This window comes from Ctenopharyngodon idella, chromosome 22 (assembly GCF_019924925.1).
Source record: "Ctenopharyngodon idella isolate HZGC_01 chromosome 22, HZGC01, whole genome shotgun sequence".
NCBI classification, from domain to species: Eukaryota; Metazoa; Chordata; class Actinopteri; order Cypriniformes; family Xenocyprididae; genus Ctenopharyngodon; species Ctenopharyngodon idella.
The window spans coordinates 17,550,302-17,575,532 of NC_067241.1; the positions used below are offsets into that span (position 1 = coordinate 17,550,302).

Here is a 25,231-nt window from a genome sequence, read left to right on the forward strand (position 1 = left end):
ACACAGTCTCTCTCTCTCTCTCTCAGCCACGCAGTCTCAGTCTCTCTCTCCACCTATACCATCCAAACGGCACCATCCTAATGTAGAATCGTAAATTAAATTAGGACGTACATTTTCAGTACATTTACCCTTACAAAAACTACTGTAGGTGTACCATGGTACAGTAATGATAATAGCATGGCATTGTGGGATATACCATAGTATTACCATGATCCATGATAAATTAATAAAAAAGATGGTATCTGTCCAAAACCCATGGTATTACTATGATGCATGTACAAAAACATGGTATTAACATAATGTATGCATATAAAAACATGGTATTAAGATACTGTATATCTGTCCAAAAACATGGTATTATCATAGTGCATGTCATGCATGAACAAAAACATGGTACTACTATGATGCATGACTAAAAAACATGGTATTATTATGATGCATGTCCAAAAACATGGTATTACTATGATGAATTTTGAAAAAACATGGTATTATGATGATGCATGTCCAAAAAACATGGTATTACTATGATTCATGTCCAAAAAACATGGTATTACCATGATCCATGTCCAAAAAACATGGTATTACTATGATTCATGTCCAAAAAACATGGTATTACTATGATGAATGTCGGAAAAACATGGTATTATGATGATGCATGTCCAAAAACATGGTATTACTATGATGCATGTACAAAAAACATGGTATTACCATGATCCATGTCCAAAAACGTGGTATTACTATGATTCATGTCCAAAAAACATGGTATTATCATAGTGCACGTTCAAAAACGTGGTATTACAATGATGCATGACTACAAAACATGGTATTACGATGATGCATGCCCAAAAAACATGGTATTACTATAATGCATGGTATTACACGGTATTACTATGATGCATGTACAAATGCATCTACTATGATGCAGATACTGTATATCTCTCCAAAAACCATGGCATTACCATAAAATGTCCAAAAACATGGTATTAAGATACTGTTCAAAACTATTATAGTGCAAAAACATGGTATTACTATGATGCATGTACAAAATACTTGGTATTACATGGTAATATTCTTACATTGACATGTTAATGGTAATTTTGCTTGCTTTTTGAGTCTGAAAACAGAAGATAATATGAAAATCCCTTTCATTGCACATTGTTTCCACCAGAAATCTGTATTTTTACATTTTTGTGCTTTCTTTCATGACGGTTACCATAATAACACCACAGTTTAACTATGATGCCTCTCAGTGTTGGATTTAACAAAGCAGCTGTATAATGAATGTAAGTGAAGTAGGCTGATAACAGCAGGTCAGGCTGATGAAGATGTTGACATCGGTGAGGTTTGGGTTCCCGAGGCTTATCCTGGATTAGCTTTCATTGAGGACTCCGTCAGTAGCCGCGGGTCCCGGGGGGGCTCTATCTGCCGCGAGCAGCCGCGGGTCATGCCTGCAGGCCTGGATCTGCTGGAGGAGGAGGTTTAATGGATCTTAATGACCAGCAGGCCGCTGACTCACTCACACACATGTCCGTTTCACTCAGAGGACTGTGTGAGGATTAGACAAGAATCTACAGTTCACTTACCGTCATTATGATGATGTAGATGCACAAACAAACACCCGTTATATGTGGATATATCCAGGGTCCAAAACAAACATTTCTTATCATGCAACAGTATTTTGCGTTGTTTTTTACTAAAAATATATTGCAAGGCATCTTCTTTTTGTTCCTTCTCCACTTTTTTAAATTCATCTTAAATTTTACACAAATTAAATATATATATATATATATATATATATGTATTTTGTCACGTTATGTCAGTGTTATGGTTTTATTTTCAAGGACTGTGTTTTCTTCCTGTTTTGTTTGGTTGTCATGGTAATTCATTGTTTGATTGATTAGTGCACATCTGTTTTGTGTTGAGTTCGTTATCTTGTGTATTTCAGTTCAGTGTCTTGTGTTGGATGTGTATATGCACACTGTTTTGTTTTACTTTTGTTTTAGATTCTGTTCTTTTGATTGATTTAATAAATGTTTTAGCTGCAACTAGATCAGCATCATCATCATCTTCATTGTAATGTGACTATATATATATATATATATATATTATTAAATATATTATATATACACACATATGTGCATATATATAATAAAATGTGTGTGTGTGTATATATATATATATGTGTGTGTGTGTGTATTTATATTTTATATTTATTTGATTTCAGAAAAACCTTTATCCTCTTGTAACAATAAACACTGAAAGTACAGAAATAAGGTTAAGCAGAAATGAATAATAATATTTACCTATTTATTTATAAGTAAAAATTTAATATAATAATAATTATAATAACATATTATTAGCTAATTTTTTTATTTGCTGCAGTAAGGAAACATCAGAAAGAAGAGTGAACCAATAATAACCAAAAAAGGTGAAGATCACATGGGTGAGGGACTGAGAGAGAAATGAAGATAAAGACAGTGGATGAGAGGCAGAAGAGCTCGGAGATGAAAGAGGAAAAATATTTCAATCAGAGAAACAGTAAATGACTAGCATTATAAAAGAGCGCGGTGAGAGCTCCATAATGCTCCGTAATGAGCAGATGTAAGAGAAAACAGAATGAACAATCAGGAGAAAACAGGAAGTCACATCTTTCCCTGTGACGGTAATGATGCACAGCACTGAAAGAGTGTGAATTTAGGTCACCCCGCCTTCCCATCATCCCCCATCCTAATGGAAGCAGACATCACGAGAGAGAGAGAGAGAGAGAGAGAGAGAGAGAGAGAGAGAGAGAGTGAGAGAGAGTGAGTGAGAGAGACGTCTGTTGTGCTGCAGGCATGAAGGAGCAGCAAACTTCCTCTCAGAACATCAACTTCCTGTCAGATGCACAAATCTCTGTGATGTTAAATTTTTACAGAATTCATTAATATTGTGTTTCACCGGGGCTAGTTGTCACAATTTATATAGTATTGTAGCATATATATATATATATATATATATATATATATTCTATGTAAACACTCTATGTTTAGCATGAAGCCGTTCTGTCCACTGATAACATGAGGCAGGAAGATGGCTGCAGATCCGAAGCCTGTTCTGAAGAAATCAAAGCCCTGCTGGACGCAGCAGTGATCAGCGCAGCTTCACCAACAGAGAGGAAAGAGAGACTGTTTTCTGCTGTCAGAAGTCAAATGGAGAACGTGAGGGAGGTCTGTTTCCTCTGCTCTTGTTCCATGAGCTCAAACAGGGCCGAGTTATAATAACAGAAAGTACACGCCAAGGTTTAGTGTTATCAGAGTTCCTGCAAAGCCAGCTGAATCCAGTCACTCGCGTTTGATCTTTGAGTTTGTTTTTCTACATCTACTTAAAGTTGTATTATCATGTGCATGATAGCATAATTTAAATACTCTGCTAATATTAAATCTCTCTCCCCGCCACCCAAAGTGTAGGAAATAAAATGCAGTAATTTATGCCCACAGAACCTTGTAGAACTATTTCTGCCATTCATCATCCAAAATTGGTTTCTGACTCATTAGTTACAATTATGGAGAAAAAAGAAATGCATCTACATATGAAAAGCACTAGTCTCTATTCCAGTTTAATTTTACTATTTGTAGTAATAATAGTTTAGACCAGGGATTCCCAAATATTTTTGTCAGCAGACCCTAAAATACCAGCCATAAATACTCAAATAAATATTAAATATTTTTGCCAGCCAGACCAAACATTTGCTTGAAGTTCCCCTGAGATTATAAGTTACATACTTCAATAATTTGTAATAATTCAGAACAAATTTGCATGTTCACAGTCCACTGATGATGATTAACAGTCACATGACATGCAGGTAAACAAATAAAAATAAATAAATAAATAAAAAATTGAATACAGTAGTTTAATACTAATATTTTGGGGGGGAATTTAATGGTATTTCAAAGTGTTAATTTAACATTAATAAATTTAAAAAAAGGTTTATATATATAAAAATAATGTTAATTTAAGTAAATATATGTTAAATATAATTGTTTAATTATATATATATATATATATATATATATATATGTGTGTGTGTGTGTGTGTGTGTGTTTTATGCATTTTATCATCTTTAGTGAATATATATATATATATGTTTTTAATGGTATTTCAGTGTTAATTTAACATTAATACATTTTTAAAACGTTATATATATATATATATATATATATATATATATATATATGATATATATATATGAATATAAAATGTAATTGTTTCTAATATATATATATAAAAAATGTGTGTGTGTGTGTGTGGTTTTATGCATTTTATCATCTTTAGTAAATACTTTTGTTTTTGAATTTAAGTTTTTTGAAATGGTATTTCAAAGTGTTAATTTTACATTAATAAATGTAAAAACATTTTTTATATATATAATAATAAATACATTTAATGTACTTACATATATATATATATATATTTCATGTTTAGTGAATGTGCAGTTGAACTGTACAGTTATATGATGCTGCTCCCTGCTGGAGAGAAGCTGTATTTCAAGTCAAATCAAAGGCATTACATGTCATGTGTTGTCAAAGTGGTAAAGTATAGTCAGGGGTTGTTCACTGTACATTATCCCAGTTATTATACAGCTACATAAAATAAAACACACAGACATGAAATGAACTGAAACTATTTTATTATCTTACATGTAGATTATCTCAAAGCTTCCACTAAGAAAAATAGTTCAATACAACGTAGAAAACAATCAGGGTAGTAACAAGAACACTGCAACAACATGATAACATTTATATATTAGTGTTAATCCAAGTTACGTCCTCCTCGGTTTTAAGTTCCCTCTCACTGTGTCTCTTTGACTGCCGGCAATGTCTTTCTGAATCTTGTGCCTCGTAGAGCAGAGCCATGATCTTCCTCCGCACGCGCATCTGGACGGCCGGGTCGCTCAGCAGTCGGTACTCCATCGCCACCTGGCTGGCGAACACGGCCGCGGCGTCTGCAGGTGGGTTCTCCAGGACTTTGGCGGACATCTGCTTCAAAACCTCGAGCTTCTGAAGCTCGATGTCTGATTCTGAGATGCGTCTGCGTTTGCCGGATGTGCTCCGGGGCGAGAGCGAATACGAGGCTGTTTCCTCGGGAATACCGGTGTCTGGTGTGCCGGGCATCGGGGAGAGACACACGCTGATGGAGTCGAAACTGTCAATGTCTTTGTCCGTCTCTTGCATCATCTCATCCGACTCGTCTACGGACTCCTCCAATTTTTCAGAGGATGGCAAACCGAGCTACAAGAAGCAAAAGAAAACAAAGCAAAATTTCACTTGGTGTTGATGTCTAATGAATCACCAAAATTATATATTTTTTTTACTGAAAATTACGTTTTTCATTTAGCAAGAAACCAAAATTCAAAATGCACATTTAATATAAACCTGATAATGATATAATTCTGTTTCTACTTCAGTTTCGTTCATTTAAATGGTGACTGTAAGAACTTTTTTTCATTATTAATTTTTTCATTATATTCTTCATTATTTAGAGAAAAATATAAGTAATATAGTGCATTTATTTATCAAAATGCTGCTCTCTAGAGTTCATTTTTCTAGCTAACCATTGAGTTTATGGTCATTAAATGGCTTTTCTGAGGTAACTGTAACATTACGTGACAAAACATGTAATTTACTAGAGGTTCTGACAAAATATTAATTGCTGCAGTATATTTACATTAATTTGTTTGAATTATTTCTAAAAAATCTGTTTGAATGAATGATTCAATGGCTTGCACATAAAGACTTCACTTGTTTCATTACAAATGAATCCGCGTTTTTGAATTAATCTCTTAAATTAATGATTCAATCAGAAATACGTATTTTAACAGTCACTTGTCGCCATCTACTGGTGAAACGATGTAATTGATAAAGTCTTGATTTGGAAAGTCAAGATACTTTCAAAAGGTGATTTACTCTATTATGATCACTACTGTAGACATCAGTGTTTATATCTGAACTATAAACTTTTATCCCAGTACTTCTGTGATGTTTCATACCTCTACATGACAACGGCTCTCTCTGGCTCAGCAGCAGATTTTAATTTTCTGGTGTTATTTCGTCAAAGGTTTAATAGACGAGCAAATCGTTCTCATTTAGGAATAAGATCGCGTGGGTGTTTGAAACAAGATTGCGATCTTTTAATGATTATTCGTGCATCTGTAGTTCATTCATGTTTATCTCATGCTATAATTAGTAGTAAATAGGAAGAAATTACAAATGACGGCTACAGTGATCTGTCACAGTACATTAAAAAGCGACAAAACCGCATTTATTGTCAGAATTTCATGATAATAGACAGAATTTGAAAATTGAGACTGTTTCATTTCTCAAGTAACCAAGCTTAGCGTGATAGACTAAAAGATCTCAGTTCCTCAAAATAAAGTTGAATTAAAAATGAGAAATTGTTATCATCAACCCAGCGCTAGCGTCCACATAGACGACAAATTTGCAACAATACTGTTTTGGGACTTCAACAGTCATGACTAGATAGTTGATTTCTTCAACGAGACATCGTACTCTGGTAGTTAACCAGCGAGTTACGTTGTTGTATGGAAAATTGATTTCATTCTGATTAAAACAAACGTTTTTCAAGTAAAAGTAGCTACTGACAGTCATAACACGCCATCGGAAAAGCGATAATTAAACGTCGCGAGTAATTTCGGCCCTCAAAAACTGTTTCAGGTGAAATAGAAAATGAATTTTCGGCTGAATATTTCCATGATGTGATGTATGTGTTTGTACACATACATGGTTCTCGTTTCGCCGATGAACAATGTGCGGCTTTAGGAAGTCCAGGGCCCTCAGGAGCCATCGCTGCCTCAACGTGAGGGGCTTCTTCTCACTCCCACTTGGTTTTGGCTTCCTTAGTCGAGCATATTGAGTCCTTAGAGAGGCCACTCTGGTCGCCACCGCCTCAGCTGAGGGCAGGAAATAAAAAGAGAGTTAAATATAGCAATTACAGGGCTGCCACATTTGGTATGAGAACATGACGAAACATGACGGTAGGATTGGGACTGTGAGAATTTTCCCACTGGTAAATCAACGTGTGACAAAACCGGGATTGTGGGTCTCTCTTTTGCACCTCACTTTTAAATCGCTAATTCGACGCAAAAGTAAAATGTGCATGGGCATTCATAGCGGTGCGGAGCAGAGCGAGTGTTTTCAATTAATTCCTCTGGAAGTTGAGCTTTTATAGGAATGAACTGAAAACACTCCACGCCAGTAGACATGCACTGTTATGAAAGCCCGTGCGCATTTTACTTTCGCTTTCGAATTAGTGCATTTCGGGTGCGGCAATTGCTTGAATGGCGAGTTATTATTCTTATTGAAAAACACAACTAGAAAAACACAAATAATCCTTATCAGGTTCCCTATTAACACTGGGTTTAAATCCAAAATACTGCAAAAAACAAATCTTCTGGGGAAAATGCCTATAAATTTCACAGAGTCACAGGCCAGGCAGGTGATAATTTTGTTGTGGATTAGGGCTGAAATGATTAGTTGACATTATCGACAACGTCGACAATAAAAAATTGTCGACAAATATTTTTGTTGTCGAATAGTCTTGATCTCATATGATCTATTTGAAGGGCCTGCAATAACGCCGTTTGACCAGTGGGGTGCTGTAGCGCAATACTGTAATGCAGCCCTCCCGGATCGAATCCAATAGAAGAAGAGACAAGAAGAGGAGTGCATACTGCAAACAAAGTCGAACCCATAAAATGTGGGAGTTTAACATAGTATAAAACATAATGCTTAGCATAACTACAAAAAATGCTGTCATGCAGGGTCACCAACTCTCATTCAAACTCATTCAAACTGTTCGCCACACGTCCATTTTCTCGCGCAGTGAAACATAGCAGAGCATAGAGGACACAGACAGCGCGCCGACAGATAAGACAGATCAGGTTACAAAACAAAGTCTTAACTTTTAAATTCTGTCAACTTTACTACGGGATTCAAACAATACATGTGGTTTTGGTGCTCTTTAATGTGGAGTGACAGATCGCTGTAGCGCCTCAGGTCAAGCGGCACGTGAACCTATTATCTCTTCCTCTTTTCTGCTATTACAGCACGACATAAACATGAATGAACATTAAAAAGTATGTTGAAAGATACAGTACAACTTACTGAAATTAATCCATCTCTAATGTAATCACTTAATCAGAGTTTCAATCGCAGAAAGACCGCAATAAAACAGCTTGCAAACAAATATGTCACAAAATGTTACATTTACCTCAGGAAAGCCATTCAGTGACCATAAAAAGAAAAAAAAAAAAAAGAAGAAAACTAGAGAGGAGCATTTTTCAGAAATTTTTGCACAATATTACATATTCATATTTTTACTCTTATTAAAAAGTTATTACAATTCCCAGCCTTAATAAAAACAGTATGTCATTTTAACAGCATTTTTAACAAATTCATTAAAAATACACTTCCAAAAGCTTAAGTGATTTCCTTGTTTTAATTATTAGTTAAAGTAGTATTAGTTAAATTATTAGTAAAGTAGGAATAATCAAACAAAGCATACTGATTAACCAGTATAATAATCGATTATTAGTCGATTAATCGATTGGTAGATTAATCGATTATCAAAATAATCGTTTGTTGCAGCCCTATTGTGGATTAGTTGAATATGTGCATGTATGCAAGATAAAAGATACATTTCAAAATGACAGACGCCACAGAGCAAACCACAGAAAAGTTCACAACCCAATTTGCCTTGAACTTCAAAAGGACTAGAGTTTAATTTGAGCCTCATCGCATTAGGTGCCAACAGAGTGCTTTACTGTTTTCCCACTGCATAACTTACATTACAATTACGAGCATACTTCCATTTCACAACAGTCTGGCATTACTGTATATAAACGAACTGAACTACAAGTTTAAAATGCACATCATGCATGTCTGTCAAACAGCCAGTGAAACAGCACAACTATATTTTCATAACAGTAACTGTGATGGGATCCTATTATATATAGTCCTTTATATTTAGGCCCTACAGGCAAAAATAAATGACAGTAACATCATGTTATTGTATTTGCAGGACTGATTATGTTTCTTAAACCTTTGATCTGTTGCCTTTGTTTTTTCCTTAATTTATTGATTTTAAACTATTTCTGCTTTACAAGTGGACAAACAAGCTTATGTTGTATAAACCACTTTTTATGTATTATAACATGTACACCTTTGCCAAACAATAAATAAATATGAATACGTTTTTTTTTTTAATTCAATGCATTTTTTTGGGGAGTAGGTAAACTTAAGGACAGCTTCTCAAAAATGCATCTAGTATAATGCATTGTGATGAAATTAAAAATGAATTGTTGGATCCTCAAATTGTCGGTATATCAATATTCAGCCCAATGAGCCATGTCATTAAAATCTCACTCCAACCAAAGTCATTTAATTTGTGAATATGCGGAATCGTATATAGGCTGTTGCTGTTCTATAATTCTGTACAAAATTTGTGAATTAACTTGATCTTGAGGTAATATCGGGTTTCTGCAGGTTTTATGAATGTAAACTTAAGACTTTTTCAAGACCTTTTCAAGACCAAGAATAAATTGACAAAAGAAACAGAATGAGTCGCATTAGCAACACTTCAGAGTTTGAAAATACAACTTCCAACAGACATCCATTATTTTTTAATTCATTTAAAAAAAATAAATAAAATAAAATAAAATAGTGTTGCATCCCAGATCTAGGGTAATAACATAAATAAAGCGTTCTTTACACCAGATTGCTTGTATTCTTTTTTTTATGTTGTATAATAGTTAAATAAAATAGTATTATATTTATATATTTATTGGAGATACAAAATTACAGAATATGAAGTCTTATTTTCCGTGAAACTGATCAAAATGAAGTGAGTTTTTGCTTACAAAACAAATATCTGTTGACGGGCTCAGAAAAAAAAAAAAAAAAAAAAAAAAAAAAAAAAATTAATTCAAAGGGAAGCTAATTGACATATCTGTTCTTGTTTTAAGCAATTAATTTTCTCATTCAATTTTTCAAAACTGCATCTCAACTAAATGCATCAAAGATGTTTTGATATTTGTATTGGAAAACAGGACAAAACACTGAGGAAGACACAATTTTTTTTTTGCAATGCATGCAACATTTAACGCCATAACTTTACGAATTTAAGACTGTCTGCTCTAATTTAAGACCTTATTTTGTGTAAGGGTGAAACCCACAGAAACCCACATAGTTTGTAGCAACAGTAGCCCATTTCATTGCCCCTCCCTCAACACGCACAAAAACAATCACTTCTAACCTGAATCTTTCCAGTATATTTTATTAGCTCACTTCTGCCATTAGGTTAAAGGCAGGTTTAAACGAACTAGCTCCAGATTTAGTTCGTGCACGGTTAAAACACACTGCACAAGGACTCGTTCAGCACAGCAGTAGCATATAGCTCTCACGTCTCGCGTCACGTTAAATCAATGTTTACAGTCGCTCGCGCTCTTTCTCTCTCGCGCTCACACACTCGACTAAAAACTTACCAGGCATTTGAAGCGCATCGGCAACCTCTTTCCATCGTCGGTCCTTCTCTTCCCGATTGTGGTAATCGGCGGAAGATATATCGTACAGACATGCAGACTCCTGCCACAGCTCGATCAGCGTCTCCTCCGCTTGGCGTGTCCATGATTTCACAGCCATCGCGAGTGTAGATTATTCTGGCGTCTCACCAGTAAAGTCCCAGTCTTTGTCACCGGTCAGTTTCCAGTCGCGGACCTCATTAACATAATCGCACAAATCTATGGACGCGTAAACAATCGCGACGACTCGGTTTAATAGCTCGGAAGACTGGGAATATCCTTATAGCGTAATGGCGGCTTACAAACAGTCGTAAATAGTACATACCGCCACCTACAACACTGGAGTGTGTGGAGTCTCGAACCCTTCTATTAATCCAGTCTCATGTTTAACACACACACACACACACTAAATAAAGCACTTCATCAAATGCATGTTTTCTATGGAAGCCCATTTCTACAACATTAAAATGAAATCATGCTTTGGTAAATTATAAATATAATATTAAAAAGTCACAATTAAGTCATAATTTTAATAGTTACTATTGTGGTGAAGAGGTGCTTGTGCGTAGGTTATGAGTTGATGAGATTGTCTGATTTATTGGGGCAAGACTGATGACCGAATGCAGACTGTGAAAATGATGTTCTGTCGGGAACTGATTTATCTGCTTCAGTTAAAACTAATACTAAAACACTTGCTCGCATATGTGTGAATACTGTATCATGCAAATTTACTGAGCACCTAAGAAATTACTCATAACTGGCTTTAGCACAATTACAGAGCATTAGGAGCAACAGTTACAACAGTTATTTCACAGTCACACAAAGAAAAATTGCTGTTAACCACAGAAACCACCAGTTATGTCATACATAATTAAACATTAAGCAGGGTCTTTCCCTTTACTAAAAACACATTAAATAGCACTTCATTTTAATATTGAAATGCTGACCTACACTCTTAAAACAAATGTGTTGAAAACAACACAACATGTGTTATTTTTAACACATGTTCTGAGTGTGCTCAGGGACAACACATGTTGAGTTAAATTCAACACACAAAACGTGTTATAAAATGTAACACATAAATGTGCAGCTTAAGTAAACACATTGATGTGTTTTTTTTTTTTTTTATGTATTTAACACAACTGTGTGTTACTAAGAAATTGTTTAATATGTGTTAATATAAAATTTATTACAAATGTTAGAACAATAAACAATTTGTGTACATTAATTATGAAATCTCACAGGAAACAATTACTGCTCACATACTGTTTATTTGTTTTCCTTTTTAACATGGAATTAATGCATTCAAATGTTACTGACTATAAACTTGTGAAATAAGCATTTCAACACATCATACATTATAAAAACCATTCATCAAATATTATAAAACTCATATCTGTTAAGCAGTCAAATAAAACGTCAAATATGTATGAAACAGTTTCCAATAAAACGTCAAATATGTATGAAACAGTTTCCAACATATAAAGTACCACATTTTCTGAACTTATTCTCAAGTGTACCAACATTTCATTTTCATACAGAAAAAATACATTTAATTAACCTAAAAACTGTATTCAAAGAAATAACCATTACACAAATACTGTTTATGTATTCACCTATAGGTGATCATGTTAACAAAACAATTCATTGTCAAATCTGGTCAAAACACAATGTGTTTAACAGTTTCAACCACCAACATGTTTAAAACAAAATTTTGTATTTAGGAGTTACATATTGCTGATCACAAAATGATACAATATTTAAAGGTCTGTAATCTATTAAGTCACCAGGCAGCTTTGCCATGTCAAAATCTTTGGTTCTGATGACATTGAAGGAAAAAAGGTGTTCATCAAAATATTTAACTCTTAAAACTCTCAGGAACATAAGTGCACATTCTCTTTCACTTTGGGGAATAATGTGTATAACTTCACCAAATAATGGTTCTCCCCTTTCATCTGCTTTTAAAGTCAGAACGCATCCTGTCCTGTATGTTGTCCCCAAAAAACTGATAGTATTAGCCACATGGACTGAACTGGTATAAGTGAGAGTCTCAAAATGAGAGTCTGTCTTAAGTTTGTCAAGCAATTTGTCACCTTTATACAAAGATGCAATCACAACTGGGAAAGCATTTGGCACAGTCATTTCAAAATTGAGTGGTGAGCTCAATTTCCAGTGGTACATTTGCTGAATCTGATGTTTATGAGCCAGCGTTTTTGAAATATTTCGAAAGTTGCATACTACTTGGGCATGTCGCTTAAGAGGGTGATGTTTGGCTTCAAACCTCATACACCACAACTTGGAAAGAGGTCCAAATAAAGTCATAATACTTGAATAATGTGTCATATAATGATGTTTAGGAATTAGATTCCTACCAGGATAAAGAAGCTTGAATTGTGTATGGTGATCTATTATTAGTTGTTTAAGATAAGCTGCAAGCCCTTTTGACACAACAGGTGCAAAAATGATGTCACATATTTCACGCAACAACAGGAAAAGATGCCAATGTGGGCTCTTTGGATCAATTAAATCACCCAACAGAAAAGGCAAGACTAGTAGTAAACACCACATCTGTGATGCAGTCTGCTTAATAGCATTTTCAGATGTCCTAAGATTTATAATTGCACTAGGTTTATTTTTTTGATTTTCATAGCCATAGTCAAACGCTGCTATTCTTTCATTTAATAGTTCCAGAGAAAAACATTTCTCCTCATAAATGAAATGCCGCAGCATCAATTTCACCTCAAGAGGTGCGACTCCTTCAAGCACATCATGCATGATGTCCACGCCAATATTCTCAGTGACATGAAAATACTGTAGGCTATTTAGGCATGAGTTATGCTTGACACCGGTTGCACTTGCATCATTGAGTTGTACATGGTATGCATAGTTTTCCCTTGTACGTCTCTCTGTGTTATTTTCATCAAAAATATATTGAGAACTTGATTTGTCAATTAAACAAAATTGACAAAATCTGTTTGCAGAGAAACTTTCCACATAGCCACAGAGTGAGTGACAGGCAAGATTGTCTGCTGTAAACAAACAAAGCGTTCCATAAAGTAATTGATATTTATCATGTATTTTGACCTCTATACCATTCTGCTCAATCTCTTTTAAGTCTGTTAAAAGCGGTTCCAGAATTCTGTCAAAACCATAAATGTCTTTATCAACAGAATTAAATAAAAGACATAAATGAATATTGGAAAGTACAGAATTGTACTCTGAAGGCACATTTCTTAATGCAAAGTAAACAGCCCCCATTTTATGAATCTTTGTTTTTGATCCAAGAGGATTTGTTGTTTCCAAGTCATCGAGGTATAACTGAATTTGTAATGCATTGGGATGGTTTCGGTAAAGAGGATGTTTAGAATAATGAACACCATCACAATAATCATGCATTTTTCCCTGTCCACCACAAGACTGCATATACATATTTTGCATTTTGTCACAGCTAAATAGAAATTTAATTGTGTTAATTATTGAGATGTACTGACATGTGACAGGCACTAACACCTGGCTTTTTTTCCCATTCTTTTTAACACAATCTAATCTGTGTCCAAGAAACACTTCTGTTGGTTTCTCAAAGGAAAAATTATCAGAAAAGTACTTAATTAGTTTAAATGGTGTATCTATGTCACTAAACATGTTTCTAGTACTCTCAAAATCTTTCATAAGTGTTTGAACTTCAGTACTATCTAGCGGAACTGCCAAGTTCTTTAGTAAAGTATTAGTCTTTTCTTGCAAATGACCTAAGGCATGATCAATGACTTCTTTTGTGCAGGTTATACTTTTTTGAACATCAGTATAAGTTACATTAGCAGAGGCATACATGCGGGCAGCAAAAACAGCAGCACAATCTGTTAGGCTTAAACTGCTCTGAGGAACTGGTTCTGTTTCAGACATTTGGACATCATCTTCAAAATTACTTATTCTGCTTTCATCAATTTGATTTGCTATATCTATGTTTTCAGTGCATCCTGACTCTACTGAAGGGCATGAATTCATGTTACAATGATCTCTGCTAAGATGTTTTAAAAATGAATTGAAATTATGATACGTTCTGGGGCAACCATTTTGACTACAAATTAAAGTTAGGTTGTGACTGTCGGAGAGTGCATGTACCTCCCTTAAATGCCAAATTAACTGCTTTGTTTCAACAGAAACTTTTTGAAGACACTTTGGACAGGTATACATGCTTATTTCAATTAGGGACGGGACTGCAATTTTGCAATCAATTCCATGACCTTTGAACGTTTGCAAGAGGACTGGGTCAAAGGTAGGTCATATATATACTCAAAAAATGAAAAAACAGAGGACAGTTGGCATGGATACTGAAGATTGCACAGCCAGAAGAATTTGAAAAGTCTGTCTACAGCACAGGTCAGGCTTTCAACATCAAGTGGAAGGGCAAAAGAATCATTCTTTGCCACAATTACATACTGCGCTCCATGTTCTAGAGAACCGATGGAAACCAACTGTGGCTGAGCTGACTTCAGGGACCCTTTCATGGATTCACTGAGCAAGGAGGTCACGTTGGTACCAGCCTACAGAAATGAAACAATGAAAAGCATCAGAAAATGTTGCTGCATGAGAAACAATGTTGTTTATCACAAGCTAACACAGTAAAAAAAGCATACCGGCACTTGCTCTAACAGGTATGAGACTGCAGAGTTCACACAGCATTTACTGCCAGCAACACTTCTCCCAGATGCCGTGGGTGGAAGAAGATGAATGAGGATCTTCAACATAGTGTAGCACAGCTCATCTTGATGAAGTGAAGATGTAGGTCACATGCAAAAGAAGAATTTAAAACAAAATTTATTTTATCATGAATTGCTACGGTAGTCGGTGTTACCGGTGTTACCTGTGTTTAGTCGCAACACCGGTTTCAATCACTTGCCCACCGCGGCACCAAGGTTAATTTTTTTTTTTCCACTTTAACGCGTTAAAAATATTTGCATTTAATGCAATTAACGTAGTATCCGTTTTCTGTATTATATGATCAAGCTCTTATTCATGCTAATGCTTTTAAACCATTCAAGCGCGACAAGGCAAAAGAGAACGTGCTGCCTTGTGAATGTTCTGCCTATGTGACACGCACACACGCACGCACGCACACAACGCGCGCCAGTATTGAGTTCTCTTCTGCTCTTAACGAACCATAACACACACAAATTATGCCAAAATGTCCATTGTGGCGAGTGTTTTTCAGTAAGAGTAACCCACCATTCAAGCAATTGCCGTTAATTTGAAAGTGAAAGTCGGCCTTTCCGTAACAAAACATCGAAAGCTCAGCCAAACAGCTGATCATAGCTGTACAGGGCGGGTTTTTATTTTTCATGTCAAAAACATTCCTCGTCGCAGAGAGCGCAGTCCATGGTTGCATAGCAATGACAGACGCCACGGTAGCGCAAGCGCTTTGGAAACTAGGAGAAAACGACGTGGCCGCGCTTTCCACACATTTTTAGATAAAAAGACGCGGTTAAAAAAAAAAAAAAAAAAAAAGGGGTAGAGGCCCCACCCCCCGGTGACACCGGTATTACCGGTGTTGTCACATGTCGATAAACCGGTGGGAAAATTTTCTCACCGTCACATCCATATCATGAATTGAACATTAAAATTCACATTTAGTTTTATCATTTAAACTAGGTTTAGAAATGTGTGCGCATGCAACAGACATTGAGGCAGAAAATCATACCATCTTGCTGATTGTCGGCTTTCTCCAGCAAGTGTTGTATGTCATTTTTCTTCTCCAAGGATGCTATTTCCTTGAGCTTTGGAATTATGCTCCCTTCCCATTTCCGGATAAAAAAGTCTTCTTTGCCATCTGTGAGTTTGGAAAATTCAATGTCCATCTTCAATACAAAAAAACAGAAACAAAGAAATATTAATATTACAATTATGAAATATAAGTTTGTGTAAAGTTCTTTCTTAGTTGAGCATGTCTATTACCAAGGTGGGCATGTCAAGAAATCTGGGATATTCCTTGAAGATTTCAGCAACAGTTGGGGATTGTGTTGTTATCCATCTCCTTCGGTAACTGAAGGTTTGTTCAACTGCACTCTTTATTGATGATGAATTCTCTGGTGACGGTCGCATCCTTTTTATCAGGGTCAACCACTCACTAGGCACAGTTTCATCTTGACTCAGCAAAGAAGGTTGCAGTGTACAATGACGACGTTTCAAACTGTACATCCGCTGGTTCTGTTGAAGCTTCCGTCTGATGTTCCGCAGTCTCATTTCTATAAAGCCACTGTGTGATGGCCCATCAAAAAAATGCTCCTGACATGAGTAATGCAAAAATAGAATTAAGTTGGAGTCAAATATACTTGAGCAGTTTATATTCACATTGCTAAGTAATTTATTTTATAATGTGAAAACATCCTTACATGTCCCTCATTTTCACCAAAGGGCACTTGAATCCTTAACGAGGGGAACAATGACACAATCTCCTTAGCTAGTGCCAGCTTTTCTGTACCAGATGGATAGCTGAAAAAAAAAATTAAATAAAAGTTGCAGAGTTGGCTCTAACACAAACATTGACAAACATAAAAATGTATGACACTATATATATAAAAAACACTGGTACTTTAGACTGTTAAAGTTATTTATTGAATTAACCTTATTACTGTTCTATTTATAACTGTTTTATTAAATGTTTTATTTAAATACAATGTAATTTAAATTTAATTTAATTTAAACAAATACACCTAACATCTTATAAACAACCACATATACTCACAATCCATGTTTCTCAACGAGGTCACTGACAGCAACTTTAACAAGAAACTTTCTAGAGGAAATAGAAAGTGTCTTTGTCTCTTCGTGTTCTCTCAGGATTGTAGGGGCTTTTTCTTCAAGCAGTGTTAGCAATCTAGTTGTGGTGCCAGTCTGAGTTACATCTGTTGAATGACACTAAGAAATGACAAAAACATTTATCTAAATGTTTACTTTGACCACTAGTAATATAGAGAGTGAAATACATTAATGGTTTACCTGTAATGGTTGAACACTTCCTTCTAATAAATCCTGGGTGTTGCTTGCAATATAATGTATTTGAAATTTGTCAAGCTCCCGCACTCCGGCATTCACATCAGTGTCAATGAATTCTTGAAAATCTGTGTCAAATCTCAGTATTCGATCAAGACAGCTTGTTGAGACAGCTAAGTTTTGGCTGAGGCTATCAGTTCTCCGATATTCCAACTGTGAATAGTTTTCTCCATATTTCCTTTCCGTCTATGAAGACAGTTGCAAGCACTCTGTGTAAAATTGTTAGAGTAACTGTAATTTGTTCCTCGACATCCATCATCTAAAAAAAAGAAAAAAAAAGTATCCATATATACACCTCACAATGAGAAAACTAACAGTGTATAACAATAAAAATGTACATTTTAAATAGTCAGTGACTCGTCAGGCAACGTAGCACAAAATGGCGCGCAAGGTAGATTACGGTGTTTGTGTTGTTGAATATGAAACATTCCAATTGTGAAGGGACGGTAAGGTTAATGAGTTCATACTCAACGTTCAATACAAATATGTCTTTCACTTAAAATGTATTATTAACAATTCTGCCAACACAGCTTTACAAAAAACGCGCCAAATGCACTAACGTTAGCTAGCGGGCCGTGTATTTGAATTGGGGTACAAAACATGGAGACAACATAATAAAAAATACAACAACAACTTCTTGGACAGCTAACACAAAACAATCTTAAGCAAGGTGGGGAAAAAAGTTACTATTATAGAAGTATTTTAATTATTTTCACTCACCTGAGGCAGAAAGCCGCATTATCTAACATGGCTGACGGAGCGACAGTTGAAAAAGAACGTCACTGCGCACAGTGCGCAGGCGCGCCATGCACGCAGAAGCTCACAGCATGCCGAAATCCAGTATTTTCACCCCGCGTGCCCAAATTCTTATTTTATATTGGCAACATGATAAACTACATACATACAGTAAATATCGATATAAGCAAAAAAAAACAAAAAAAAAAACATTTTATTTATATGTACTGCTTAAACGTGTTTAACACAATCAGTTAAGCACAATATTTACACACAATGTGTCTGTAGTAACACAAAATGTGTTACGAATTGTTTAACACATATTTTGTGTAAATTTTTAACACATCATTTTTAAGAGTGTAGAAATCTGCCCAGTTTCAGTCAATGCAACAAAAATTATTCATTTTATGAATACCAATGAACAACATGTAAATTACAGTCATAGGAAGCTCTAGGCCAGACACATACCAGACGTTTGAAGAGACCTGCTGCACATGCATGGCAGTGATCAACCTGAAGAGTCTGGTTAGACCTCCTGTGAAGAGTTTGTTAGTCGCCACTCTTCAGCACAATGGTAACCACAAATAAACATTAAACACTAACATGTCTTTCCCTTTAATGAAAAACACATAAAATAACAATTAATCCCTAAATGTTCTCCCCTAATGCAGTCCCTTGCAAAGCATGCTGGATTCTGGAAACTATAGAGAGAGACTTGATTAAAGCACAATTTATTCATAGGTAATACTTTAGTATAGGGAACACATATAAACTATTAACTATGACTTTTCCCTTAATAAATGCCTAATTTACTGCTTATTAATAGTTAGTAAGGTAGTTGTTCAGTTTAGGTATTGGGTAGGATTAAGAATGTAGAATAAGGTCATGCAGAATAAGGCATTAATATGTGCTTAATAAGTACTAATAAACAGCCAATATTCTAGTAATAAGCAACTAGTTAAAAGACCCTAAAATAAAGTGTTACCCATTCATATTACTAGAACTTATAATTCAGCTGTTTCAACTAAGTTGATTCACAAATTTGATTTTTTTTAATTAAAGTAAGAACAATTTTACACTTTCAAGTGCAAATACTTTTTTTAAGTGCAATCATAGTCTCATATGAAAGGCACAGATTGATTCAATAATACATGAGCCTTTTTTCTAAGTATATCGTGTTTTGTTGCATTAAAAAAAAACGCAATGTTGGATTTGCTTAAAGGTGCGCTATGTAAAAAAACTGCATGCATATGAATATGAATATGATTATCCTACTGTTCATAAAACATTCACTACTAAGGATCTCAAGCTGAGAAGACGTAAGACGTAACGTAGCTTTAGCCATTAAAAAGTCAGTTGCGAGATAAAAAGTCGCAATTTTTTATTTTTTATTCAGTGGAGGAAACGAGACACACAGGCAAGTGACACGCAATTTCACACAAAGCTATCCCTACCGTCCTAAAATATAAATAATATAAAGATAATAATATTAATGAAAATAAACTATAATTAAAAATGTTATTTATCACACTATTGAGGTGTATAGCACTTTCAGAGCATGGTTCTTTATAAAAACCTTGCAAAAACCACCAAAAAGGGTTCTGCTATTGTTACAAGCTGAAGAACCCTCATTTGGTACGGTTTAGAATCATTTTTCTTTAGAGTGCAGATTTGAATTTAGCATGAATGCAAAGCATCAAATTAAACTAGAGAAACAGCTACAGATTATGCAAGTAAAAGAACAATACAAAAATTACTTTCCTTCCTGAAAATCAGTCATAAAATCATCATGCCACTTCCCTGGAAGCTCAGAAGTGTGATTTGTGATATTGATGATGACATCACCTCAGCTCTTGTCTAACTCAAACTGACACTGAACCCTTGGTACTACGCTACGTTTCCTTTTGATTGATGTGGTTACAGTTGTGCTTCAGACTTTTGCTACTGACTTTGATCACAAACTCTGTCCATCATATTCAGCCGTAACTTTCGACCGGAGCTGTTATACATACAGCTGAACAGATACTCTTTAGCACATTTGTATGATATCGAGCAATGCGAAACTCTAATACAGGGGAGTCATTCAGATATTTAGTTTACATCTCACAATTCCTTTTTTCCTCAGAATTGTGAGTTATAAACTCACAATTGCAAGAAAAAAAAAGTTTGAACTGCGAGATGTAAACTCACAAATCGCGAGAAAAGTGTCACAATTACATTTTTTATTTTTTATTCAGTGGTGGAAACAAGCTTCCATAAACCTGTACCACACATGTCAAAGTAGCCGGAGCAACTCTCTATTACCGATATGACGAGACACACATGCAATTTCACACAAAAACTATCCCGACCGGTCTAAAATATAAACATTTATAATAGGCTTACCATAGTGAATCAGGGTAAGACAAAAACACATTTTGGAAGAAGGATTGATAATGTATTGACTTTATTTTAAAAATTTTATTTTAAATTTTGTTAATTTTGAAAGTTACATAGTGTCACACTCAATGGTAACGCTGTTTACACCTCAGGTGTGCTTAAGTTTTTACTGAAGCTTCTGTGAACAGTAAACCCCGCCTCCTGTGATTTGATTGGCTATTTCAAACATTGTGACATTGACGAGTGCTGTTGGACTGCTGCACTGTCAAACAGCTAAAATCATTTTAGGCTCAGTTTAATTAAAATGAGCTGAAAGCATTTTTTTTTTTTTTTTTACTCAGAAAAGGGCTGCTGCATTTGTGCTTGCTGTTTAGTAATCATTTGAAACAATTTAATAATCAATTAAAAAGGAATTTATACCTGTATGATATTATGCTGTAGCCACACTGGACCAGCAGTTTGGAAACGTTCACGTTCACACTGTCAGTTTTTGGGATTGACAACCACATTTACTTACAGGTGTGAGTCTTTAAATGTCCCGTTCACACAGCAACTTACAGTAGCATCTGGTGGAGAACAGTGACTGATCTAACATCTTAAGATGACGCACAGCTCACATCTCTGTCGCAGTAAGTTACCGAAAGCAAAACCACACACAAAACATCTTATTAGAGCGTCTCTCTCACACTGCATGACGTGACAGACAACTAGTTGTCCAGACAACTAGTGTGGTTCAGTGTGGTTCCATTCACACAGCGCAAATATTCAGAGAATGCGGTTGTGAGTCCTAAAAATTTACGGGTTTGAGTTTGGTTATAGAATGCGGTTGTCAATCCTGTAAATAACCATACTGTGTGTGAACGTAACCGTATTAAAGACTCAAATACAGGACTGACAACCGTATTCTGCTGCTGTGTGAACGTGGCCATAGTGCATTATGGTGTACATCAGCATAGACATAAAATATTTATTATGTCTATGTACATCAGTTTTACACATTATTGCGGTGCATTGTGGGATTGAATGAATGCACTTAATAACCTCCACTATGGTTTCGGACACCACTACAAATTGCCGTCCCCTCAAATAGTGCCCTATTTAAGGGTATATATAATTCCAGACACAACCAATTAATGCAGCAGAGTTCCCAGCATGCTTTGCATCTGACTGCATAAGGAGAATACATGTTCAAATTAAGTGTTTTTCACGCAATTAATATAGGCAGAGATGTTTTTGTACTGTATTCCTGTGTCACATAACAGTTCAGTCACTATATGGAAACGCAGAGATGCACATAAATTCTACAAATGTGCACAAAACAAATTGTATGTGCTGATTGTGCTCAATTGAAATGGATAATGATTTTATCTGATAAGAATACATGTTGAAATCATATTTACCACATAAATCCTTCAATGTGCAACAAAACTCATACTTTTGTCTTAACAGGAGATGTGATTGGTCAGTTTTTATTGGATTTATTTATTGATTTATTGGAATCATAATAAAGGGTTGGATGTAACATTTTTAAGGAACTGTTAAAACTATCACCACCCCTATCATCCATAACATAGCATGTTGGTTTGAAGTTAGCATGAATACAAAGCATCAAATTAAACTAGAGAAACAGCTACTTTAGATTATGCATGTAAAATAACTATATCTACAATACAAAAAACAATCTTTTTTGGTCATAAAGTCTAGTGTTGCTCACAGTAACATGTCAATCAGAATTTATGACACCACAGCACCTCACCTTTTCTGACCCTGCATTTGAGAGTTTTTGTGGTTGTGCTTTCAGTTGTGACTCAGACATTTGCTCTGCAGCTAAAAAGCTACTGATTTTCCGTTCACAAACTCAGTCCATCACATTCAGCCATAACATTTGACTTATGCATACAGCTGAACAGATACTCTTTAGTACATTTGTATTAGATCGAGCAATGCAAAACTCCAATACAGGTGAGTCATTCAGACATTTCATAGCCTATAACAATCTATTAAAAACTTTTCACAAAGGAGTTAATTAGAGTAAATGTGTATATGATATAATGCTGAGTGATATAGGATTAACTCTTGTTTGATTGAATTATGATTTTGTAATTTATTCTACAATTAAGCTTTCACTTGATAACATTAGTTAAAGCAATGGACCAATAACGATGAATTCTGCAGCATTTATTAATCTTAGTTCATGTTAATGTCAACATCTAGCCTACTGATTCAGAAATTAAAATGAGTTTTTATTACCTAATATTAACAAGGATTAATAAATTTTATTTATTTATTTATATGTATGTATTAAACTAGGCTATATTCATTATTACAGGCTACATTATACATTACAATATGTATAGTTAATTGTTAGTTCATGTTTGCTAAGTCATTAAATAGCCTAATGTTTTAACTAGGGAGCTCACGAGATGAGACAAGATTTTTACACAGTATTTTTAAGAAATCCTCAATGACGAAATACATGACTAGAAAATAGACTGCAGGTGCATTTGAAATGTTTTAACAAAACATCTTGTAATGAATGTCATTTCAGTTCTACTTTCTGACTATCATATGCAGTAAAAGATGACAATACTTGATGATGGCACTGTAAAAGGTTTCGTCATTACTCACAAACTCAACTGACTTCTCTCCTGTATGATTTCATATGAGTCTCTTCAGACCTTAGAACTGTACGTGGTTTATGAGCTTCTACAACTAGTTCACAGAGCATTAACTAATGTTAACAAACACTTTTGATTTTAATAATGTATTAGTAAATGTTGAAATTAACTAAAATTAATAAATGCTGTAGAAGTAGCCTATTGTTTTTTTCTTAGTTCATAACTAAAGTAGTTAACTAATGAAACCTTATTTTAAAGTGTTACCATAAAAATGGAATAACAGTTTTCTTTTAGTCTTATTAAGTGCAACCATAATCAAAGTAGGCCTACTCTCTCAATATACAAAGAGCAAATAGACGTTAAATATTTTTCTAGCATGACACAGAGCTGCGAGATGGTTACAACTACACAGCCCAGCTTAAGATAGCTTTCATATTGGGGGATAATTTGCATCAAAGAGCCACTTTCAAAATGCGGGGTATCGAAATCACGCTTGAATGAGCGCTTGTGTTTACTTTCGTACTCTGTGAATAGGGAGCGGCGGTGACATTATCCAACTGAATTAACTGGTTTTTATTTCTGGGTCAATGACGTGATGGGTCATTTTTTTTTTGTGTCCAAAGGCCTTAATAATAATAAAAAACAAAGATATGACATCCAAAGTATGTAAGGTAGTACAACTAGATCTCTTTTACTGAATCAAAAGGGTTTTAATTATATTTTGCTACATATCAAAATATTGTAAAGATTTCAAAACGTCATTCGGTTTAACCGTCCAAAGGCCAATACAGCCATTTAATTTGTGATTAAAATATCTTAAAATGTAATAAATGTATTTATTTTTCATTCTAGCATGATTTTATAACATCATATATCAACATAGTGCAAAATGGTATTAAAATTATGTGTAGAAGTCGTTGCTTTGTTATAAGAAAGAATGGCCGGAAAAATTACTTTCATTGATGTCATTCGGAGTAACCAATATAAAGGGACCATTCTGGATCAAATCATGTGGTCAATATCATGTGACAGGATGTGACATCATTCAGACACCTGCAAAGGACCACATGAAGCAAAGTAACTAACTCTCTTTTAACTATTTGAAAAATTCATGTTTTCACTTGGTCATACGCATGTCCCGAAACATCAGGTCATTCGGTACAACCGCTATAAAGCATGGAAAGTGTTGTAATATTTTAAAAACTTGTACTAAATATAAAATGTTTGATTGTCCTTTGCTATCTAGATATCAGCCTGTTAGCATTGTTTGAAAATACCGTCATTCGGTATAACCAAAAGTGTCATTCGGTAAAACCGAAATTTTGGTTAAACTAAATGGCTTTTTTGGTGACAAATTTTGTCCATCTTGTAAAAAAAAAAAAAAAAAAAAAAATGACAAAAACAGTGTTAATTGATTATAAAAACCACATAATCTCATTGTTAACATGTAAAACTTACGATAAAACTTCAAAATGAATTATATTTCCATTATGTTTTTTTACACTTTTTAAAACCGTATTCATCAATGACCCTTCTATAAAAAGCAAAACTAAAGTTGAGGGATAATGTAAACATAGCGGTGGCATATCCTAATTTCACCCTCACACCCCGTCACGGCAATATCATGAGACAGCTTTTCACCTTTTCTCGTCACATTAATCTGGCATGGCACGAGATCTCGTCACACCCCTAGTTTTAACTGTAAATCTGTTAAGCAAAAGAGACTTTAACTAAACAGAGAGTTGCAGATAGTCAGATGGCGCCGGACTGTCACCGTGTCTCTGTTACTGTTAATGTCCAGGGTCTGCAGTCACGTGTGTTTGTCCATCAGTGTTCAGCTGTCTGTCTGCTGTCTGGAAGATGATGACTTCTGTTTGTT

At 34.9% G+C, this 25,231-nt stretch overlaps 2 protein-coding genes across 4 annotated transcripts; both read right to left on the reverse strand.

The window, feature by feature from the left end:
* Positions 1–4,649: 4,649 nt before the first annotated feature.
* On the reverse strand, positions 4,650–10,915 carry wu:fb74b10 (uncharacterized). The gene is made up of 3 exons (XM_051880875.1): positions 10,538–10,915; positions 6,777–6,946; positions 4,650–5,267 (listed from the first exon to the last, which is right to left on the reverse strand). The coding sequence occupies exons 1-3, from the start codon at positions 10,692–10,694 to the stop codon at positions 4,776–4,778; spliced, it is 819 nt and encodes a 272-aa protein (XP_051736835.1). The 5' UTR covers positions 10,695–10,915; the 3' UTR covers positions 4,650–4,775.
* Positions 10,916–11,798: 883 nt separating this feature from the next.
* Positions 11,799–18,529, reverse strand: LOC127505385 (uncharacterized). 3 transcript variants are annotated; one of them, XM_051880873.1, is made up of 7 exons: positions 17,567–18,529; positions 17,313–17,485; positions 16,960–17,059; positions 16,523–16,852; positions 16,269–16,425; positions 15,208–15,335; positions 11,799–15,114 (listed from the first exon to the last, which is right to left on the reverse strand). In XM_051880873.1, the coding sequence occupies exon 7, from the start codon at positions 14,762–14,764 to the stop codon at positions 12,275–12,277; it is 2,490 nt and encodes an 829-aa protein (XP_051736833.1). In that variant the 5' UTR covers positions 14,765–15,114; positions 15,208–15,335; positions 16,269–16,425; positions 16,523–16,852; positions 16,960–17,059; positions 17,313–17,485; positions 17,567–18,529; the 3' UTR covers positions 11,799–12,274. The 3 variants fall into 3 exon arrangements, with proteins under 3 accessions (XP_051736833.1, XP_051736834.1, XP_051736832.1); XM_051880874.1 differs by having other exon boundaries at positions 17,567–17,806; XM_051880872.1 differs by having other exon boundaries at positions 17,313–18,529.
* Positions 18,530–25,231: the final 6,702 nt, after the last annotated feature.